Source organism: Loxodonta africana, chromosome 1 (genome assembly GCF_030014295.1).
Source record: "Loxodonta africana isolate mLoxAfr1 chromosome 1, mLoxAfr1.hap2, whole genome shotgun sequence".
In the NCBI taxonomy this organism is placed as follows: domain Eukaryota; kingdom Metazoa; phylum Chordata; class Mammalia; order Proboscidea; family Elephantidae; genus Loxodonta; species Loxodonta africana.
The window spans coordinates 88,554,645-88,578,618 of record NC_087342.1 but is presented as its reverse complement, the minus strand read 5'-3'; the positions used below and the strand labels follow the sequence as shown (position 1 = coordinate 88,578,618).

The following is a 23,974-nucleotide window of genomic DNA, read 5'->3' as shown; positions in this document are numbered from 1 at the left end:
GCCCAGTTGATGTGTCCTTGTGAGTCCAGCTCTAGCTGGGTTGGGTCACATTCTCTATACTCAAGGACAGGTAATAATGACTCTAATACTATTTCTTAAATCATTTCTTCTTTTTGATCAGAGACTGGAGATACCATATCGATAATCAATACCTGGACATAGTCAAGCTCCTAGATGGCGACCATGGCAGGTTCTTTAAGCTCACGGTGCTGGTTTTCCACCGGATACCACCTGGTTTTTCACCAGGATCTTAAGAGCGAAGTTCTCATTAACTGTATTGTTGAAGTGAGCAGACTCAATGTACAGCAACATTTTAGCCCGAGGCCTTCTTTTGTCTTTTAGGTGTGTAAGACAATAGGATAAATTTTTATTATGCCTAATACTACCAGGATGTAGATTAGGAATATTACTTGTAGTAGTACAAATAAATCTGGTGTTTGTAAGGGTGTTACAGTGTGTGACCAAGTAGCTTGCTATCCAGTGTTATGTATATCCTGTTCTATTTCTCCTGGGCTATTTATCTAAAAGTAACAAGAGGTATTTGCTACAGCACATATTACACTTTCTTGGACCAATAAATAAAAATTTAAGGCTATTTTGTTATCTCATGTCACGTTGGCTTAATAAGGTAGAGATGACTGTTGTGTTTTTATGTCACTAACAACATCACTATGTCTGTTATTTGTCACATAGGGCTTGATAAAGTTCTTAAAAAGGTTTCTCCAATTCAAATATACCGTAAGTAGGAATTAGATTTTCCAACCATACCTTGAGGGTTGGACCAATGGGCTTTCTTCTGACTCGCATTTTACAAAGGATAACAAATTAACATTACCTTTCTAGTATTTACTACGAATATTTAAAGATAATTTTAAAGTTCTCAAAGTGTCTTCATTGCCCAGATTAACTAGGCATTTAAACAAGAGATTGTCTATGTAAATTCACTATTAGTTGGAAAGGGATCATCTAAATTGGTTTAGCTGGATCGGCCACACAAAAATATATCATTTATAAAGCACACAAAGTTTGTCTAGAGAAAACAGAAGGCATAGAAAAACTTACATATGACAAACAATCTTCTATTAAAGAATACGTGATTAGCAAGAAAATACAGGATGGACTTCTGTTGGAGCTCTCTAGTTCATCTGTCTAAAACATGTTAAGTGTTTTCCCTGAGGGCAAGCTGTGTCTCATCGGTTTACTTATTAAGTCATGGGTCACTTTCTCAAAAGAGAAGTGGAATTTAAGACAAAATGGAGTCTGAGTCATGAGGTTGATCTCTGAGATCCTGATTTCTTTAAGTTACTTTAAGTTCTGTTGCAGGTGATTCTGGATCGACTGCAGTTTGGAAAACCATCGGCTTCTGTATAGAGTTCTGGAAATCTTGATTGAGTCTAGTCACAGTCTTTTTTTCGCAAGTTCAATACAGTCCATGTTTTTTGTTGAGCTATTCTGGTGAAATGTTTTCAGAAAATTGGCAAAGTAAAAATTTATCTGTAGATGACAAAACTTATTATGGCCATGATTAATTTATAAACATAACTCTTAATAGTCAAAGACCTAATAGAAATTAATTACAAGCATAATGTAAAGGCCAAGTAAAATCAGTTAAAAAAAAAAACACTTTATATAAAAATATTTAAAAAAATATTTTTAAAGAACTTCAGACATAACACATAATAATCTTGAGACATAGAACCATATTGTTAGTATATACTAAGAATATACCAAGATTATCAAGTCTCTAAATACCTGAATAGGAATAAAAAAATAACTTCATAGATAAATGATTTGAATTCTCCAGTAAAACTATTGGCTTTGATGATGTTAGATTCAAAAAATAAAGTTTGAACCAAGTTAGCAATAAAGAAATAATAAAATTATGACATAATATTGTGCATTTGTTGTCTAATATTAGGCAAAAACATAAGAGGAAATACTAACATATAAATTTTAACCCAAAGAGAAAGAATCAGCACTTCTCTTGATATTTAACAACGGGTTCCATGTATTTCAAAACATGTTAATAAAGCTTTTCAGCACTTTTATAAAAATTTTGTGGCTTTCCATGAACTTTCAAACTTGTCAAGAGTTTATCATAAGTTACTGTGAAACAATACTTAAGTTATTTCACCAAAGATCTCAAAATAAAAACCTTAGCTTTTTTTCTTCTTAAAGCCATGTGGCTTGGTTTCTGACACAGGAATCTTATTCCAATGAGACTGATCCTTTGTTTTAGTGGCAGGTTACATTAATAAATTAACTCTTTAACTCAGAAATGAAAGAAAATTTTGTTATTTTAACAGCGAGAAACCCAATTCTTTGCTTTATGTGCTATAAAAGCTCTTAAAAATCTCATAAATTAAACCATTAAACTTAAGTCAGATAAAACTTTTGACCATATCAAAAAATTTTCTTTTTAATAAACTTCTTAAAAGTTGTCTTTGTTGAACATCTCTTATAGTACACCCCTTTAAGTGGCAAAAATGAACTCACGTATGAGCTGACCCAAATACACACACACACACACACACATATCCTTTCTCTTGTGGTATATAAAGCAAAAGTATATAAGCTTAAATTATGACAAATATGTATTAAATCAATTCAACATCAATAAGTTACCCAAAAGGTCTTAGCAATTATTTTAAGCCTGTATACCATAAAACATAACAAATTGAAATACAGTTGCTTTAAATATTCCAAGTTTTCATTTAACTTTTACTATTTCCCATATATATATATTTTTTCCAATCTGATTTTAGCCCTTAAAGATTTCATCAACTGGCTTTGGAAATCATAAAGTCTCTGTTTAATTGACCAATTCATTGATGTAACCGTTAAGTCTCTGGCTAGGGTTGGAAACATTTTTCTAGGTCATTTTGGCTGTGTCATTATGATTTTTATTTGACCTTGGTGGCTGAGGGCTGGGGGCTGAGAAGGCCTGATTTTGTTCCGCCCTACCTACCTTTTAAATCCAGGTAGAAGACAAGATTAGGTCATCCTGATTCATTTACATATGTTTAAGTGCACCTAGACATTTTGAAAAGCAAAACAATTTCTTTCTCTTTATCTCAGAGTAAACTTGGCCGGTCAGTTCTACCAGCCAAGAGATTTTTAACCATATATTTCTTTCAGTTTTTGAAGCTTTTCTTCTAGCATAAAAGGAATTTATTTCTCTCATGCACTGCAGCCAAGATTTTTCTCAGCTCTGGAAGATAACTTCCTTTTAAAATCTTAACACTGTGCCCAGCGTGGTCTCTGTATTGTGATTCAGATCCCAGTCTAGACCTAGAATCTGTTTTCGCCACGTATCTCTCTCCTTTTTTTTAAGAAAGAGAAAAAATAAAAACAAACTTACATCTACGACCCACACGACCCACAGCTAGGGTTGGTAATTCTTGGGATTACAGTCTTCTCAGGGGTGAAAAAAAAAAAACCCTACCCTTTTCTACATGGAAAAGAAAGAAAGAGGAAATGAAACACGGAGAGCAAAAAGAACAGAGTAGATACTAAGATGAGAAAGAGGAGAAGAACGTTCCGAAAAACCGCAGAGGGACTTGAACCCTCCAAACTGCCAATGGAGCGAGGGCCCCTTAATTAGGCCAGAGTGGGTCCCAGTGGGCCACAACCCATATTTCCCTCGTTTTTATGCGGTCTGGTCTTGGCCACTCTCTTCTTGCCTAATTCCCGAGACCAGTGGAACAACCTGGTCGAGCGCGCTTACCTGAAGTGAGAGGCCTGTCCCGTACAGTTTCTGCTCCTGAGCCGAGGTGGGGACGCAGTGGACTTTGTCCCGAGCGGGAATCACGGTAACCGCCCAAGACTCCTGACGGATCAAACGAGATCGGGACGCGCCTTAAGAGGTATCAGAGGTCCAGATTCTCACCGCCCGGGTTTCACAGTCAGCCGTCCAAGCGGAAGTGGCCAGAATTTGTAACCAAACTCCAGTCGGATTCTTACCCTGTCTTATTAGCCCGTTGAAATAAGACCGACACTGATTGCAACGGAAACAGAAAGTGGCAAGTTTATTGTCCGCACATACAAGGAGCGAGTGGGGTCTAGTGACCTTAAAGCCACGTGCTTGCTGACTAAGGGGGCTGGGGAGCTTTTTGTTTCCAATGGTTTCAGGGGGTTGGGTTTGGTACCCGGAATTTTCTGCCTTTAGCCCTCCTATGCCTATATTTGGGGGGAGGGGGGTCAGTCGAAGGATGTGATTTCAATCTGTGCGTGCTTCAAGGTGTAACTAGGGCTAGTCAGTGGATGGAGCCACTACCTACCGCGACTTCCTGCTCAAAACAAGCTTGTGGTTAGCAAGACAGAGAGGGGGAAGGGGTGTTGATTGCGGTTTTCAATATGGCTGAGCAGCCTGTTTCACTACTCCTGTCCTATAGGGTCGCTATCAGTTGGAATCCACTGGACAACGGTTATGGGTTTGGATTAATTGCTTCCTAGAGTCTTTGGTTTTCTTCACTGTCCTTTGCACCAGATGGGAGGAGGTCAATAGCTGTGTCTTAGATGGCCGCTAAGAAACTTTTAAGACTCTAGATGCTGCTCACCACAGCAGAATGTAGAACATTGTGTTTAAGAATAGTCTAATATTTGAATAGTCCTTTCCTGTTCACAATCCCTTTTACATTTTATACTACCTTCTGGAAGTATGACTTTTATTACCCAGTTCATCTATTGATTTTTCATTTCTATTTTTTATGATCATATTTTTAATTTCCAACAGGTATTTCTTGTTCTCTGATTGAATATAGCTGTATACCATTTTGTTCTTATTTCATCATTTTAATGCATCATTGATACAATTATTGGAAATCAGTTATATATCTGTGAGTTTGTAGTTGCCATAAGAAGTTTTAAATTTTTATATATAGTCAAAACTGTCATCAATTTTCTTTGTGATTTTTCATCTTGGGTCCTGCTTTGAGAATCTTTCTCTTCATAATTGTAAAAATTTCATGTATATTTTCATTTAGGTACAGACGATGAGGAGAGAGGGATCTGAGAGTCGAGGAAAATTAAATTATTTGTATTTTGAAGAAAACGGATCAATAATTGGTAAATAGGTAAAGAATTCTAAGGTGGTATAATTTTAAGCTTTGAATCTCTTGTTTCATAATTTTAAAAACATAACTGCAAGACCTACAGGGCATTTAGTATGTGGTACCTTTAAGTATGTCCCATGAATAAATGAAGAGTTATTTCCCCCTAAAGAAAACTATAACAATAAAGAGTCTTGGTGAAATACAAACAAGGATTGGCACTGGTGCTGGGCCTTTTTGAACATTTGTAATCTTGAGGTGATAAATCATGTTTTGGTTCATGTCTGTACAGATCAGTTGTTAAATGTCTTTTAATGAAACTTTTTTGGGGCACTCTGTATTTTAAGGATATTTCTAAGACCCACATAGACAAATCCATGGCTTTTAATAAAGATAATTTTAATAGGGAAACCCTGATGGGATAGTAGTTGAGTGCTACAGCTGCTAACCAAAAGTTCGGTGGTTCAAATCCACCAGGCACTCCTTGGAAACTCTATGGGGCAGCTCTACTCTGTCCTATAGGGTCGCGATGAATTGGAATTGACTCCAAGGCAGTGGGTTTTGGTTTAATTTTAATAGATTTCCATCTGTAAATCATACTGTAACATGGATATAGAGTTCCTTCATCACAGAAAGTTCTATTGACAGCACTGTTCTTGGTGGTTTATGGACCTCAAGTCAGGTGCCTTAAACTCACTTATAATGAGGGGGCCTTATTATTTCTCATACAGATTGCATCAGATTTTCCAGCTGTCTGGGATATGGATATACATTAGGTTGGTGTGTAACAAAACCAAACAGGTCATGAGTAAATCTCTATCTGGTGGCTTCAGGCAAAAATGTTCCCAGTTCCAAAGGGGAACATCATTCCTTCCTCCTCAGTTTTCTCACTGAGCACACTCTCTGGCATTAAATTTTCAGGGGGTAAATTCTCTTCTAGAAGAGCCCCTGGGAAGAGGCCTACGCTAAGCTTTGGGAGGCAGACAGCCCAGCTCAGGGAGAGGAACTCTGGGAGGTGAAGAGGAGGCAAAGAGGCTGTGGATATTTAGGCAGCTCCCTGGTTTACTCGGAACAGCAGTTTTCAAAGTGTAATCTGTGGAACTCTTGGAGTCACTGAGATCCTTTCACAAGATCCATGAAGTCAAAATTATTTTCATAACATTACTCAGAAATTATTAGTATTTCTCACTGTGTTGATATTTGCACTGAGGGAAATCAGCTGGGAAGTTAGCAAAGATCAAGGCTGTGTCAGGAAACCACAAGGAAAAACACAACAGCTTTGAGACAGAGCCCCCCACCCCATGTGCTGTACTAAAAATCAAGTTTTCTTTACCTGGCTTCCTCCCCCCCCAACCTCCCCCACCCCCAGCTTTGCATCTGAATCCTGGTTTTGCTTGGAGGTTATATGTAAACCCCATTGTGCCTGCACAGTATGATTAAGAATGTTGCTAATGTAACTTGTAAGAACCCCTACTTGTAAACCCGTTTAAAAGTAACTTGCCTGCCCAACCCTGCGAGCAGTCTTGCCAGCAGCAGCTCCTACTGAGTCCTTTTCCTTCTACAAGGAAATAAATGTGCCTTGCCTGTTCTCCCACCTCGTTTTCTCGCTTATTGGCCAGTATGAGTCATGCGGAGAAAGAACCTGGGCTTTTCTACCAGGTAACGGATTCACTTAAAGATGTACTGATTGAAGCAACAGAAGTCAGTAACTTTATTAAATCACCATCCTCGAGTCCACATCTTTTAATACTCTATGTGATGAAGTGGGAAGCATATATAAAGCACTTCTGTATCCCAGAGTATGATGTTTGTCTCAAGGAAAATAATCTGTGTGAGCTGAACTAGCCTGTTTTTTATGAAATATCATTTTTACTTGAACGAGGGAATGACAAGAGAAAGTACTTTAGATATTTGGCACTTTCTCTAAAATGAAACACACTTAGCTAATGACACAAACTTCAAGGAACCCAGCTGAGAGTATTGCTGCCAATAATAAAAAGTAACCTCTCAAGAGATTAGAATATTGGAAAACTTGAATCCACCACAAGTGTGACAGCTTTGCAAAACATACAAACTTTTCTGCTGGAATCAGAGGTAACACTAACAAGTGTGACTTTTTGATGTTTTGTAATGAAATGTATCAACACTGGGAGCTCCGCATACTAAGTCAACCAATGCATCACTTAAAACAACAACAACAACTCATGCTTTAGTGCAAGATTCAGTGTGTCAAGATGGTCCTATGGGCTTTAATGAACAGAATAAGAAATATTCAGTAACACAGATTCTAGTTGCTACTAACCTTTAAGAAACTACCACTTCTGTAGCTTCAGCGAAGTATCAAAGATGGACACTCACGATGAGTTGGAAAGGCTGTTAAAAATACTCCATCCTTTTCCGATTCATATGTGTGACAATGAATTTTTTTTTTTTTTAATTCATCTCAACCAAAATAACAGACTGGATGTAGAAGCAGATATGAAAATCCAGAAGTCTTCTACTGACACAGGTAAGGAACACATGCAAAAAATGTAAAATGATCCACTCTTCTCACTCCACTGATTTAGTTTGCATAATATTTATTTTTCATGAGAATATATTATCTGTTAAGTTTAATCGGTTATTCATAATACTTAAAATTACTTTAAAATTTTAATTCAGTATCAATTTCTCATATGGTGAATATCGGTAGATATAAACCACATAAAGAAAATCTCATTAATTCCTCAATAATCTGTAAGAGTGAATAGAAATTCTAGGAGCCCTGGTGGTGCAACGATTAAGCTCTTGGCTGCTAACCCAAAGCTGGAACCCACCAGTTGCTCTGCAGGAGAAAAGACCTGGTGATCTGCTCCTTTAAAGATTACAGCCCAGGAATCCCTATGAGACAGTTCTACTCTGTCATATAGGGCAGCTATGAATCCACTCCAGGGCACACAACAACGACATAGAGATCCTGAAACTAACAACAGTTTTGACTTAAAGCAGGTCCTGGGTCCAGGACTCAAGGAGACAGTGCAGCAAAGAAGGGTCGGTGCAGGAGGAGAGGGGTCAGGGCAAAGTCCCAGTACCCGGGCAGGCACTCAGGTCCGATGGCGGTGTCAGGGGTGGGGTGGTCTAGTGTTGGAGACTCCCCGTCTCCCTGGAGTTTCACTTTTCCTTCTCACTGTTGTCAGCTCCTTCCGCCTGGACACACATGGTGTCACCCACTTGTAGCTACAATTGGGTTTCAGATTCCTGGAGCAGCCAATCACGGTCACCAGGGTTCCAGGTTATAAGGTCCCTTCGAGGTGGCCCGGACGCAGATTCTCCCTAGAACCCCAGTACCGGGGTCATGGCGCCCCGGACCCTCCTCCTGCTGCTCTCGGGGGCCCTGGCCCTGACCCAGACCGGGGCGGGTGAGTGCGGGGTCGGGGGGAAAACGGCCTCTGCGGAGGGAGGAGCGAGGGGACCGCTCGGCGGGGACACAGGACCCTCGGGGAAGCCGCCACCGCCCAAAGCCCCCACCCCGCCCCTACACCCCAGCCCTGCACCTCCCGCCACCCCTTCTCTGCCCACGAGCCCTTCGCCCCTCACCCCTCTCTCCTCCCGGCCCCCATGGACTCCGGACCCGGGCGCTCGCGGGGAGGGTGTCAGTGGTCTCAGTCGCTCCCCGCCCCCAGGCTCCCACTCCCTGAGATATTTTCACACCGCCGTGTCCCGGCCCGGCCGCGGGGAGCCCCGCTTCATCTCCGTCGGCTACGTGGACGACACGGAGTTCGTGTGGTTCGACAGCGACGCCGCGAACCCGAGGATGGAGCCGCGGGCGCCGTGGATCGAGCAGGAGGGGCCGGAGTATTGGGACCAGGAGACACAGAACGCCAAGGTCACCGCTCAGAACTACCGAGTGAACCTGCGGACCCTGCGCGGCTACTACAACCAGAGCGACGCCGGTGAGTGACACCGGGCCCAGGTCGCAGGTCACGGGTCCCCTCGTCCCCACGGCCGCGTCGCCCGGAGTCCCCGGGCCCGAACCTCACCCTTTCATTTGTGAACAGCCGCGGGGATTTGCTGCAGTTTCATTTTCAGTTTAGAACCGAATGGGCTCCGACTAATCCCTAAACTGACCCCGTGGGCAGGGCTGACTCCCTGGGCCGGGCGGGGGAGGGGTGGTGATCGCTGGGCCGGGACTGACTTTGTCGGCGGGGTCAGGGTCTCACACCCTCCAGAGGATGTATGGCTGTGAAGTGGGTCCCGACGGGCGCCTCCTCCGCGGGTACCTTCAGTTTGCCTACGACGGCGCCGATTATCTGGCCCTGAACGAGGACTTGAGCTCCTGGACTGCGGCGGACAGGGCAGCTCAGATCTCAAAGGGCAAATTCGAGAAGGGCGGGGAGGCGGAGTATCGGAGGGCCTACCTGGAGGGCTCATGCGTGCAGTGGCTGAGCAAATACCTGGAGAAGGGGAAGGAGACGCTGCAGCGGGTAGGTAAGAAGGGCCACGGGGCGCCTCCTGGTCTCCTCTAGGGCTGGGACTCTTCCCTCAACTGGTGTCCCACAAAGAGGGTAGGAAAATGCAATCTACGCCAGAATACCCTCCTACCATGGATCAGGAAGGCGAGAAGTCCCAGGTGCTGTACCAGAGAGTGATTTGTCCAAAGTGTTCTCCATTCTCTCAGGGACAATTAGCCCATTCAGTTTCGCTGAGGATAAACGGGGAGGTGATCCCTGAAATAACAGATCAGCTGTCCCCTTTGACCCTAGGGCGTCCTTGGGAACTAGGGGGGAATCTCTCAGCTGTTAACACTCTGCCCCACATCCAATGTCCAGGTGTCCTGCCCCTCTGCCTCCACCCGGATCAGGGCCAGAAGCCCCTGTTTTCCCCATCAGAGACCTGGAACCTCCTGTCTTGGGCTGTCTTACTCTGATCCTAGAACTTTCCAAGGAATAGGAAATTATCCCGAACACGTAGTCCAGGCTGCTGTCTGGATTTTGCCCTTGATCCCCCTCTCAATGCCCTGTGTATTCTCTGATGTTCACATGTACCCTGTGAGAGGTATCAGAAAGTTCCTAAATTTTCTGACTCTTCAACTTAGACCCCCCAAAGACACTCATAACCCACCACCGCATATCTGACCGTGAGACCACACTGAGGTGTTGGGCCCTGGGCTTCTACCCAGCGGAGATCACCCTGACCTGGCAGTGGGATGGGGAGGACCAGACCCAGGACATGGAGCTTGTAGAGACCCGGCCTGCAGGAGACGGGACGTTCCAGAAGTGGGCAGCCCTGGTGGTGCCCTCTGGAGAGGAACAGAGATACACATGCCGTGTGCAGCATGAGGGGCTGTCTGAGCCTGTGACCCTGCGATGGGGTAAGGAGGCAGCCAAGGGTGGAGCCTCTTCTTAGGGAAAGCAGGAGTCCTGAAGACCTCCAAGGAGTCAATGCTCCTCATTTCCCTTCTCTTTCCAGAACTGTCTTCCCAGGCCAGCACTCTGAAAATAGGGGTCATTGCTGGCCTCCTTCTCCTTGGAGCTGTGGTCCTTGGAGTTGTGGTGGCTGGAGCTGTTGTGATGTGGAGGAAGAAGAACTCAGGTAGAGATGGGGATGAGGTCTGAGTTTTCTTCAAGTCCCAGGTAGGAGATTTGCCCTATCCTGCCTCTTTACAGGTGGTACCATCCACACACATGCTGACAGGGTCTCGGACCCTGTGTGCTAACAATGACCCTTTTGGAAAGCACATTTGAGAATGAATGGCAAATCTGTCACCTTAATGGTTCTTCTGGTGATGGAGACCTGATTCCCAAGAGTCACAGGTCACAGGGGAAATTTCCTGCTGAGCAGAGACTTCCAAGAGGGTGGTTAGTTCAGCCCCTGCACATCTTTGCTTGTATTTCCTTATCCTGCCCTGGGTCTGCAGTCACAGTTTTGGACATGTCCCTGGGGTCCTGGACTAGCCGGCTCTTCTAGGACCTCGTGGTGTTGTCTCCCCCAATCCCACTGAATGCTTTCTTCCCACAGGTGGGAAAAGAGGGAGCTACACTCAAGCTGCAAGTGAGTATGGAGAGACGGAGGCTGATGCTAAGACCTTTGAGCTAATGTAGTTGGGAGCTTATGGGGAGCCCATGATTCACGTTCCACTAGCCTCATCTCCTATGGGCTCTGACCAGATCCTGTTCTTTTCCAGGCAGCAACAGTGACCAGGGCTCTGATGTGTCTCTCGTAGCTTCTAAAGGTGAGACCCTAGGAGGCCTGACATGGATGGAGCAGGGGTTGGGACAGAGAGGGCATGACTGGGTCATGGGAATCCTTTGAATCTGGACATTTTGATCATGTGTTGGGCTATTCAGGGTTTCAACAGTTACAATGACTGATCCGAATTTGTTCACGATTACTTTCTTCTATAGCGTGACAGCAGCCATGTGTGGGACTGAGTGATACAAGATTTGTTCATGCCAAGCTTTGTGATTCAAGAACCCCTGTGTTCTCTTTTTGCAACTGGCCTCTGAATGTGTCTGTCTGCGTTCCCATGAGCATAATGTGAAGATGTGGGGAGACTGCCCACTCCTGCCCGCCAGATCCCCTTTCTCCACACTGATCATGATTGATATTCCCTGTTCCTGCAGAGGTGGGCTGGAAAGTCTCTATCCCTCACATAACATCCTGTCACTGTGATCTGCAATGTTTCACTTTTCTACTGAAAATGAGAATCTGAGAATGAATTTTATTATCATATTTTTGCTATGAGTTAGGGTTGATGGGTTAATTAAAGGAAATGAAAATTCTGAAAATTGAAGAGAGAAAATAAATGCAAACCTGAGAATGTTCCAGAATCCATGTGTTCACTGTCCTGAGTCTGTCATAGGCAGGGTCGGGAGAGGGCAGTGGAGGAGCGGAGCACGGACAGGTCCTGTACCCAGTCAGTGCTCGGGAGAGTGTGTGCTTTGATGTAGTCACTCCACGGCTGGGTCATCTTGCATCTTCATTTTCCTTTTCCCTTCAGTAGAATCTTGTCCCACTAAGACCTGTGGTCACAAGGACTCAGGTATCACCTGGGTCTTGTCTTGTCTCCAAAGCTGTGGGCAGTGAGGGCTCTGTGTGGCTGGGCTAGCCTGGGCTCAGGTCCAAGCCTGGTCCTTCACCCCCATCATTTGTGTGATTATTTTTTGTGTGCTTGGTTTTTTAGAGGATTATGCCTATTCTTGTTCTTGTGTGTAAGTTCTGGTCTCATTTGCTCTGGGTGTCCCCCGTCTCTGACAGCTGCAAGAGTCACTTTGTCAATGTCCTACAAGACCAAGGGCAGCCTTTGCACACAGGAGTCTCTGTGGTAATGAGAGATGAATTTTCAGACTTGTCCAGATCCTGCCCTCTTTCTAGGACTGTTCCGAGGGTGAGTCTTGTCATTTTTTCCCTAACCTTTTTTAGAGAGGAGTCAAACAGTTACTCATCTTAGATAAATTTTTGTTTTGTTTCCATCCTTTTCAGCTCCCCACCCCACTCTCACTGCCCTTAGCTTTATAACCCTAGTTCTAGCTCCACTCCATTCCAAACTTAGGAATTCATCAAGCAGAGGCTAATGTAAATTCACTGTTGGTTGTAATATATTTACCCATCAGCCAAGGATCATTCTTCCATGAAGATGAAAATAAAATTGTGTGCTGTAGTGTGCCGAAGGGTGGGTGTTTTGGTCATCTACTGCTGCTCTAAGAGAAATACCACAAGTGACTGGCTTTAACAAAGAGAAGTTTATTCTGTCACAGTCCAATAAGTTAGAAGTTTAAATTCAGTATGCCGGCTCCAGGGGAAGGCTTTCTCTCTCTGTTGGCTCTGGAGGAAGGTCCTTGTGATGCAGCAGTCTTCCCTTGGTCTGGTAGCATCTCAGTGCAGAAACCTTAGGTCCAAAGGACTTGCTCTGCTCCTGGTGCTGCTTTCTTGGAGATATGAGGTCCCCATGTCTCTCTGTTCGCTTCTGTGTTTTATATGTCAGAAGAGATTGGCTTAAGACAGAACCTGACCTTGTGTATCTCATCGATATAACTGCCACTAATCCATCTCATTGCATCAGAGGGCTAGGATTTACCACATCTAGGAAAATCACATAAAATAGTGGACAATCATACAATACTGGGAATCGGGACCTAGCCGTGTTGTTCGATATTTTGGGGGGACAAAGTTGAATCCATGGCAGTGGATGTAGGGGATGGGAAGGGGTAGAGGGAGGGAGGAGATAACAGCCCTTGTGAGAAAAGTCTAGGTGGCGTTAATGTCAATGTGAGTGGATGTTGTGTTGCAGCTACCACAAAACAGTTTTTGGTCTAAGGCTACATTAAGAAAGACACTGCCTCTAGAATAGGGAGGTGGTCTACACTACATTGATCATTCATTCTACTGACATTTGGTGAGCGATTACTATACAACACATTATTTTTGCATCTGGGAAACACCAGTTAATTAAGAACAGAAAGTGCGGACTTGTGGAGCATATGTTTGAGCACAGAGAGATAAAGTGTAGTCTGTAAGCACAGTGTATTATTTTCCTTGTTGCTGTAACAAATTACCACAAGCTTGTTGTTAGTTGCTGTGCAGTTGGTTCCAACTCCTAGCGACCCTTTGTACAATAGACCAAAAACTCTGCCTGGTTGGTCCTGCACCATCCTCACAATCCTTTTAATGCTTGAGCCCATTGTTGCAACCACTGTGTTAATCCATCTCATTGAGGGTTTTCCTCTTTTTTGCTGACCCTCTACTTAGAAAGTGTGATATCCTTCTTGAGGGACTGGTCCCTCTTGACAACATGTCCAAAGTACACAAGATGAAATCTCACCATCTTCGCTTTCAAGGAGCATTCTGGCTATACTTCTTCCAAGACAGATTTGTTTGTTCTTCTGACAGTACATGATATATTCAATATTTTTTGCCAATAGCATAAGTGAAAGGCATCAATTCTTCGGTCTTCCTTATTATTGTCCAGCTTTTGCATGCATATAGAGGGATTGAAAATATTACGGCTAGGGTCAGGCACACCTTAGACCTCAAAGTGACACCTTTGCTTTTTATCACTTTCAAGAGGTCTTCTGCAGCAGGTTTGTCCAATGCAATATGTTGCTTGGTTTCTTGGCTACTGGTCCATGGATGTTGATTGTGGGTCCAAGTAAAATGAAATTCTTGACAACTTCATTATTGTCTCCATTTATCATGATGTTGCTTATTAGACAGCTGTTTTCTGTCCAAGAAAAAAAGGATTTTTGTGGAGGTGTAATCCCGATGCCACTTTCTGCTTCATATACTCCAACTTCTCAGATCATTTGCTCAGCGTAAAGATTGAGTAAGTATGGTGAAAGGATACAACAGTGATGCACATCTTTTCTGATTTTAAACCACTCACTATCCCCATGTTCTGTTTGAATGACTGCCTCTTGGTCTTTGTACAGGTTTCTCATGAGCATAATTAAGTGTTCTGGAATTCCAGTTCCTGTCAGTGTTATTTATCATTTGTTATGATCCACACAGTTGAATGCCTTTGCATACTGAGTACTATATAGGTAAACATCTTTCTGGTATTCTCAGCTTTCAGCCAAAAGCCATTTGACATAAGCAATGACATCCCTGGTTTCAAGTCCTCTTCTGAATCTGCCTTGAATTCTGTCACTTTCATGTGGATGTACTGCTTCAACTGCTTTTGAATTATCTTCAGCAAAATTTTAGTTGCGTGTGTTATTCCTGATATCATTCGCTAATTTCCACATTCTTTTGGGTCTCCTTTCTTTGCAATGAGCACAACTGCGGATTTCTTCTAGTCGATTGGCCAGGTAGTCGTCTTCCAGATTTCTTGAAAGTGACATAAACAAGTGAGTGCTTCCAGCGTTGCGTTCATTTGCGGAAACATCTAACTTGGTATTCTGTCAGTTCCTGGAGCCTTCCATGCAGCTCGGACTTCTTCAGTACTGTTGGTTCTTGATCGTGTACTACCTCCTGAAACGGTTCAACTTCAACCAATTGTTTTTGGTATAGTGACTGTGCATTCCTTCCATCTTCTTTTGATGCTTCCTGTGTCTTTCAATATTTTGTCCTTAGAATCCTTCAGTACTGCAACTTGAGACTTGAAATTTTTATTCAGTTCTCTGAGCATGAGAAATGCTGAGTGTATTCTTCCCTTTTGGTTTTCTAACTTCAGGTGTTTGCACATTCAACTCTCATGTTTTACTTAGTTTTCTAGGGCTGCGTTTTGAAATCTTCTGTTCAGCTCTTTCGGTGGTCATGTCTTCCTATGCTTTAGTTACTCGACATTCAAGAGCAGGTTTCAGAGTCTCTTTTCATACCGATTTTGGTGTTTTTTTTGTTTACTTTTTTTTTCCTAATGACCTTTTGCTTTCTTCATGTATGATGTTCTTGATGTCATTCCACAGCTCATCTTGTCTTTGGTCATTAGTGTTCAATGCATCAGATCTATTCTTGAGATGGTCTCTAAATTCAGGTGGAATTCACTCTAGGTCATACTTTGGCACATACTTACCACAAACTTAGTTACTTAGAAATAACACAAATTTATTCAGTCATAGTTCTGGAGGTCAGAAGTTTAAACTGGGCCTGCAGGGCTGCATTCCATCTGGAAGCTGTAGGGGAGAATCCCATTCTTGCCCTTTCCATCTTCCAGAGCCTGCCTACTTTCCTTGGCCCTCGGCCCCTTTTCCATCTTCAAAAGCAGCAGCTTAGAATCTCCTTTCTGACATCTGATTCTGCCCTTACATATTCTTCTCTAACTTTGGCCTTCCTGCCTCCCTCTTATATATATCTTGTAATTACATCACTGGGTCCACCAAGATAATCCCAGATAATTATCTAATCTCAAATTCTACAGTTCAAACGTCCCTTTTGTATATAATGTAACATGTTCACAGGTTCTATGGATTAGAATGTGGACATCTTTGGTGATTGTTTTTCAGCCTACCACAGAAGTAAATAAGGAAGGTGTTTATGTGAGAAGGTGGTAAGTGCTATGAGGAAGGTGACACAGAGTGTGGGTGTGTGGGGCCAGGAAAGACAGCTGTTTGAACTTGGATGGGCAGTGTGGGCTTCATTAAGAAGGTGACCTTTGAGGGAAGAGTTGAAGGACATGAAGGAATTAATCATCAGAATGTCTGGGGAAGTTCTTTCCTGGCAGGGGATCATCCATTTCAGAGACACTAGGAAAGGAGCATGTGACTGTTTTCTGGGGTCAGTGAGGAGGCCAGTGTGGCTGCAGCAGAGACATTGAGGTAAGGTCAGAGATGTGGCCAGACCATGTAGGGACTAAGGATATTGGAAGCGTTTTGACTTTTATTCTGGGTGAGATGGGGAGTTATAAAATAGTAGTAGAAGAGAGACAGTGTAAGACTTCTTTTAAAAAGGATCACTGTGGGAGGCTTTCCTGAGAATAGAATTGAGAGGTGAGGAGTGAGGAAAAGAGTGAGAAAACAGTAGAAATTTAGGCCATTATTTGAGATGGTGTTTGCCTTGCCTGGGTGTGAGCAATGAAAATAGTGGGAAGTGATTGGATTATGAATATATTTTGAAGATGGGGTTTACAAGATTTCCTAATGGACTGAATTTGAAGAACAAGAAATAAAGAGTCAATGAGGACACCAAATACTATGGACTGTGCAAATAGAATCAGTGGAGATGGGGGAGACTCTAGAATGAGCATGTTGAGGAGCAGCATCACAGGCATGCACTTTAAGAAATGTTGAGTCTGAGATGCCTCTTAGAAATGCATGGCCCCTGGACAGCCTTTGAACTCAGTACTGAAATCACCCCTGAGGTTCACCATTCAGCCAAAGATTAGACAGGCCCATAAAGCAAAACAAGACTAAATGGGCATGGCATCCCAGGGGAAAGGACGTGAAGGCAGGAGGGGACAGGAAAGCTGGTAATGTAGAACCCAAAATCAAGAGGGGCAGAGTGTTAACATGTCATGGAGTTGGTATGCAATACCACAAAACAATCTATGTGTTAATTGGTTAAGTAATTTGCTCTGCAAACCTTCATCTAAGGTACAAAAAAAACAGCAAAACAAAAGAAGAAATGCAAGCGAGGTTGTTGGGTTGGCAGTTGGACATACCAGTCTGGATATCAGTAGAGATGTTGATTAGAGAAATAGATTTGGGAAGTGACATCGTATAAGTGATACTTAAAGCCTTTAGAATGGGTAAGACCTCAAAGAGAGTGATTAGCTATGGAAGAAACAGGAAGAAAGACTGAACCCTGGGCCCTCCAGTGCTAAGCCATCTGGTGAGACTACACACAAGCAGACTACAGAGCTCTGATAGAAGGCAGAGCAAGATCAGGGAGCCCCAAACTTTCTATGCAAAGAATCACCTGAAAATCTCATTAAGATCCAGAAGGTGGGAGTAGAGCATGAGTTTCTGTGTTTATAACAAGGTTGGTGCTGATTGATGCTGCTGGTCTTCAGATCATACTTTTAGTAGCAAGACTGTAGACCGTGGATTCCCACATGGCTGTGCATCATCCTCCCCAGAACACTTGTTGTTAAGTAATTCTTGGGCTCTGGACCCAATATTCTGAGATGATTGATCTGATGAGAGGTCTGTGTATGTTGTAAGAAGTCCCACAAACACTGCTGGTGCTCAGCCAGATTTGGAACCACCGAGGTCAGTGATCAGGTTAGTACCTGATGAGGGATCTTAAAACTACATTTAAGTGCGTTTGTTTCTGGGAGAGAAAAAGGAGAACAAATATCATCAGTTATGCGATGATGTTGGTAGATACATGTCATTTGTGTACTGGGAGGTGTAGCCAGGTAGAAGACTTAGTGAGTGGCTCACAGCTCAGCAGAAAGTAACTCTCTGAATGCTTGCTCTCTGAAAACTCCTCACACTGATTTTTCATTCACTTCTTGGTGCAAACAGAATCGAAATTTTCATAATTTAAACACAAAGCAATTTACGTGAGTGATCTTGGGGCTGATTTCATTTTGAAGAAAGCCACAGAACCAGGCTAGAAGCCACACAGCCAGGAAGAGAATCCACAATCCGACCATTGGTCACGTTCCATATAGAAACCACAGCTTCTGCTGCTGCCTTGGATGCCACTGCTCACACCACCGACACCCCCGATAGTGGACACTGGCCTTGTAGCCAAGACAATTCTCCCTGGTACTCCTTGCAACTGGATGTCACTACTGCCACTCACACCACCCTTGCCAAAGTGTATTCTGCACAGTCCCAGCTTCTCTGTGTCACTATGTCCTGAGTCAGAGTCCAGTATGTGGGTGCCTGGCTGGTTGAGGCTCAGCCCCGTGCCCATGTTCAAGTGCAAGGATGTTTGGGAAAGTGAGTTTTCCTCTTTTATGGAGGGAGTTTGTTTCTTTCCTGCTAAGACTTTTTAAGTGGAATTCTCCTAAGGTAGGAAGAAAGTTCTTGTGCTGGGGGAGAGGGAATGGGGGCTACAGAAAGAAAGAGGAGTGTCCATTCCTAAAGCAGTGTGTGTGGGTGTGGGTGTGTGTGAGAGAGAGAGAGCACCACCACTTTGGGACACAGAGGGCAAGAGTGTCCTGTGTCAGAGGAGGGGTCTCAGGGAAAGTTCTCAGTGTCTCCAGTTTTGGATCTCAGGATATCAGCCTTGAGGGCGGTGCCTGGGATTCCGAAGAGGACAAAGAAGGTGTGGAGGCCACATAGTGGGAACGTGCACCCGGTAGTCCATCAACTTGGGACTGTTACATAAGTTTCACTTTTCCTTTGCAATCTCTTTCAGGTTGTTCTGCCTGCAGACAGATGACACTCTCCAAGGTTGGTTCATTGGGTATCTGGTTCTAGAGAAGCTGACCAGAGTTAGTTTACTTCCATGAAGGAGCCTGGGATTCCGAAGAGGACAAAGAAGGTGTGGAGGCCACATAGTGGGAACGTGCACCCGGTAGTCCATCAACTTGGGACTGTTACATAAGTTTCACTTTTCCTTTGCAATCTCTTTCAGGTTGTTCTGCCTGCAGACAGATGACACTCTCCAAGGTTGGTTCATTGGGTATCTGGTTCTAGAGAAGCTGACCAGAGTTAGTTTACTTCCATGAAGGAGCCTAAAAGGAACCAGCGCTCTCCACCGACTCTGTGAGTCCCGGAACCCTCCTCCTGCTCCTGTTGGAGGTCTTGGTTCTGCTGTTGTTGAGGTGACACGAGGTTGGGAGGGAAACTATCTTTGGGAAGGGAGGAGAGGGTCGTCCTTACTAGGGGCGTGAGACCTGATCCCCTTTGGATCTCTCCCTTCCTCTCTCTTCCTTACCTTTCTTCTCCTGTGGTCCCTGATACCTGTTGGACCCCCATACCTAGGGGAGAGCCCCCAGTGTTGTTTGTACTTTGTTTCAGTTTAGATTTGAGCCATGCTGACACCTGTTGGGGCCAATGACCATCTTAAAGATGAAGGGGACAGGCAGACAGTGGGTGGGGCCGGGGTCTCACCCTCTCCTCCCCCAGTGCCCCCTCAACTTCAGGGGTAGGAACCCCCAGCCTCCTATGCAATATCATTACTTTGCTGGCCAGGGGCAGATTTCAGCTTCTTGTTGGGGACCCGAGTTCCAGAACGATGACAGGATAGAGGAGGGGCAGTGAGCTGGGTCAGTGGAGCTTCCAGGCCCCAGGGAAGCAAGGGCCTGGAAATGCTGCTTCACTCAGGGAGCAAGAGCATGGGGCAGCCTCCCTGGACCTCCCTCAGGTGCAGTTTGTGTCCCCCAGTGGTGTCCCTAAGGACAAGAGGGAGGATAGCACCCATCTGACAACCCTTCCCCCAGTTTATGGTGTTCTGATGGGGAGGCTAAGAGTCTAGGTCTCTGGATCCTTTACCCTGCCCAGGGCTTTTTGGGACATTTAGGGACCATGAAGCTCTGGATCGGAAAAAAAAAAAAAAAAAAAAAAAAGTCAAGGGAAATAACTGAACAGCAGTTTCTTAGGGACCCGGCATGGAAATCAAGGTCTGTTGGGGTTTCTCTCAGACTTTGCCCTAAACCTCTGTCCCAGGCCTGCTGCTCTCCTGACCCTGTCTTTACCTGTGAAGGACCAAAAGCCCCTCTTCCTGTCACTGACACCTAAAGCCTCCAAAGTGTGTGGGCTACAATGTGCTTTAAAACAGCATTTCCTTATAGACTCCTGTGGGTAAAGCTAGTGCCTAAATTTCTCATTTTCCCTCCCCAACTGTCCTGTCCATTCCCATGGTGTTTAATGTGCCTCCCTTTAAGGGATAATGGGAAGAAAATCAAAGACTGAATTCTTTTTGACCCTTTTTCACAGATTCATCATTTACACTCAGGGAAAGGAGGGCAGAGCCTCTTCTCAGGGAAAGTAGAGGGCTTTCTAGGCACCTCCAGTATGGTCATGGCTGAAGCCGTGGCGTCAGAACTCCTCACCTCCCCTTCTCTTCCCAAAGACGCCTCCTCAGCTCACTGTCCATATCATGGGATCTTTGTAGCCTGGTTCTCCTTGGAGCTGTGGTAGCTGAAGCTCTGGTGCCTAGAGCTGTGATCTGGAGGAAGAAGGGATCAGGTCGGCGAGGGGTGGGAGCTTGTGTCACTATTGCTTCATGTGTGAGTCCCCACCCCAAGTGGCTGAATCGCCCATCTCCTGGGCCTGTTTCTGCTATATCAGAGATAAAGACCCTCAGATGTGCAGCAAAATCTGGGAGGAGGCCTTGTTGGCAGGTGGGCAGGGCTGGATAAGGGCTGTCCGCATGGAGCCTGTCAGATGGGTTAAGTGGGACAGGGGTGTGGGGCAAGGAGGATGCTGGGAAGTGGAGGCAGAGGCTAGAGGCCAGGTGAGGGTCAGGCCCCATTGCACCAGGCAGACCAGTCCTATGGCCATTTCTGAGTGGCAGGTGCTGGGTCTGGGCCCATATTTCTCCTCATGCTCCTTAGGATTCTGAACAGCAGGGTCAGGGGGACCAGGGACGGGGCAAGCACCAAAAGACAAGGATTCAGCCTCCTCTGTTATAGGTGGAGAATGTAGACCTGACACTGATTTCCTGAAACCATGGCCTCTTTATAAAATTGAGGTGGAGATATTTTAATTTATTTAATTTATAAAGCCATCTGTTCTATGATTTATAATAGAGTGGGTCACTTCTACAGTTGGCCTAATTAGATTTTTTTTTTTATAACTTAGAGAGTACGAGAGGGCTATGGAATGTTTTGTTTGGGTCCAGGTTTTGATTTTCATTTGTCGATTTCTTTGTTCTGTTGTTGTTTCCTTTTATTTTGTTTTTGTTAAAAAGAAACCACTTCGTAGAAAATACCAAAAAAATACAAAAAAAACCATCTACAATCACCTACTATGACTCAATGTATATATAAAGTTTTTTTTTAACATTAAAAAACCTACATTACACAATAAAACTATCAGAATTAAACCATAAATGCAGCTTTCTATACCACTTTTCCCATTATGTCATTTCACAAGCATTTCCCATATCAGGTTTTATCCTTCTAAACTTGATTTTAGAGACCTCATTCTATTTCATTGAATGGAATTTGGTGTAGAACATTTATTGACTTTTAAAAGTTAAATAATGTATATATGTATATATTTAATTCATTTTTTGTATTAATAATGCTGAGATAACCAATTGTGCTTAAATTCCTTTTTGCAAATGTTTTGACCATGTATGCAGCAGTGAAATTACCGAATAAAAGGGTGTAAGCTTTTGTTTACCTTCTGGCTTACTGATATACTTGCCAACCAGGTTTCTAGGGTAACTTTTTGGATTTGTATTTGCAATGGTACCTACGTCACTCAACATAGAAACCTGGAAAGCCTCCTTATCTTACAAGCAAGAAAGCCAGTAAGAAGGCAGGAATAAAGGTAGCTTTGCCAATGTCGTGTCATTCTTTAGACTCTGGAGTTTCTCCTGCTTTGTTGTTGCTGTTAGTTTTATTTATTTGAGACCATGTTCAGACCTTAAAAAAAAAGTTTATATCCCTGTCTTTCGACCAATTTCAGTTGAGCTGTTTATCTTTTCTAATTGATTTGTAAGCATACATTACATTTATCCAAAGTGAAAAAATTGTTTATTCTGTAATAATACCTGATTTTTGTAGGACATAATTGGAGAATACCAAAGGGTTCTGTGATTTTATTTTGGGGATAAAATAGAAGCCAACATGTGTTGAGCACTTACTACGTGTCAGGAACTTTGCGGATGACTTCATATGCATTATTTTACCTAAATCATGAGGCAAGTGAAGGTATTAATCCTATTTCCAGAGGAGGAAACTGAAGCTTAGAATGGTTCATTGCCTTGTCTGTGATCAGACAGCTAGTAAGCAGCAAATACACTGGTAAGAGCCAACGAAGTGAATAACACCAGATTCCTGACTCATGGGAAATCCAGCCAAATCTTAACTCTCCCCAGCCTTCCGTCAGGGAGACCAGGTTGCACAGGAGAGCTCTGAACCTGCCACCTAGTGCTGGAGCCACTGGCTGGGATTCTGAAATGAGGGTCATCAAAAGAAAACATCCTGTAGTTTTAACTGATCCTGTGCCTTTCCCCCTCAGGCAGATATTGCCCTTGGAGCAGCTCCAGAGGGTCCTGAGAGAGGAGGATGTTCTCCCCATTTCAGAGACTCTGAAATGTCATCTCAGGGGAGCGAGGAGCCTCTAAGAGCTAAGAGTTAAGTGTCCCGATGGCCGGAGGAGACCATCAGGGGAGTCTCCTCATAAAAGTCATAAAACTCAGGGAAAGCTCTGCCTCAGAACTTTCATCAGAGGGTTGTCAAATGTGGAAAGCACACAGGATTATTTCCCCACTGCCTCATTCAAAGTCAGGCTTTTCTCAACAGGTACTGGGGGATTGGGACCAATAAACATCCAAGATCATGGTCTCTAGGCAAAACCCTTGGAGAGAAAAATAATTCCTCCATTTTATTAAAGAGGGAAGTAGTCCACAGTCAGTGACTAGGGAAAGACAGGTACAGCTTTGGTGGTTTCTCCTGCATCATGTTTTCTAATGGAGCCTCACACACACACAAAGGTAAATAGTCATGTAAAAAAAAACACTAAAGAGAATTCTTCAATACTTTTTCATATTTCTGGACATAAGGAAAAGTTGGCACAGTAGATATATACAAAATAAAGTGAGAAGGGTACAAACCTAGGGCATTTTAACATTTCAATGACATGCTGTTGACACAAAAATCTGGTTAGAATATTTGACTTATATATATATAGTTATCTTGCTAGGAAGTAATTTAGCAAGATAAAAAAAAAAGTAAGTAATTTCCCCCATGTGTCTGTCAGTTTGTCGTACTGTGGGGGCTTGTGATGCTGGAAGCTATGCCACCGGTATAAAGATACCAGCAGGGTCACACATGGAGGACAGGTGTCAGTTGAGCTTGCAGACTAAGACAGACTAGGAAGAAGGACCCGGCAGTCTACTTCTGAAAAGCATTAGCCGGTGAAAACCTTATGAATAGCAGCGGAACATTGTCTGATATAGTGCTGGAAGATGAGCACCGCAGGTTGGAAGGCACTCAAAAGACGACTGTGGAAGAGCTGCCTCCTTGAATTAGAGTTGACCTTGATGACGTGGATGGAGTAATGCCTTCGGGAGTTTCATCTGCTGATGTGGCATGACTCAAAAGAAGAAGACACAGCTGCAAACATCCATTAATAATCGGAACCTAGAATGCTCCAACTATGAATATAGGAAAATTCAAATTGTCAAAAATGAAGTGGAATGCATAAACCTTGATATCCTAGGAATTAGTAAGCTGACATGGTCAGCTATTGGCCATTTTGAATTGGGCAATCGTATAGTCTACTATGCTGGGAATGACAACTTGAAGACAAGTAGTGTTGCATACATCGTCAAAAAGAACATTTCAGGATCTATGCTGGAGTACAACACTGTCAGTGATAGGATAATATCCATATGCCTACAAGGAAGACCAGTTAATATAACTGTTATTCAAATTT

At 43.6% G+C, this 23,974-nt stretch overlaps 1 protein-coding gene across 2 annotated transcripts in view; it reads left to right on the top strand.

Moving 5' to 3' along the window:
• The first annotated feature begins 8,318 nt into the window (after positions 1 to 8,318).
• Positions 8,319 to 23,974, top strand: part of LOC100662084 (HLA class I histocompatibility antigen, A alpha chain-like) — a 111,884-nt gene continuing 96,228 nt past the window's right edge. Inside the window, exons 1-5 of one of the 2 annotated variants that reach the window (XM_064282645.1) lie at positions 8,319 to 8,449; positions 8,714 to 8,983; positions 9,243 to 9,518; positions 10,126 to 10,401; positions 10,500 to 10,622. In XM_064282645.1, the coding sequence (XP_064138715.1) occupies positions 8,386 to 8,449; positions 8,714 to 8,983; positions 9,243 to 9,518; positions 10,126 to 10,401; positions 10,500 to 10,622 (1,009 nt within the window). In that variant the 5' untranslated portion in view covers positions 8,319 to 8,385. The remainder of the gene's footprint in view (positions 8,450 to 8,713; positions 8,984 to 9,242; positions 9,519 to 10,125; positions 10,402 to 10,499; positions 10,623 to 23,974) is intronic. The other variant, XM_064282647.1, reaches the window with a different exon arrangement.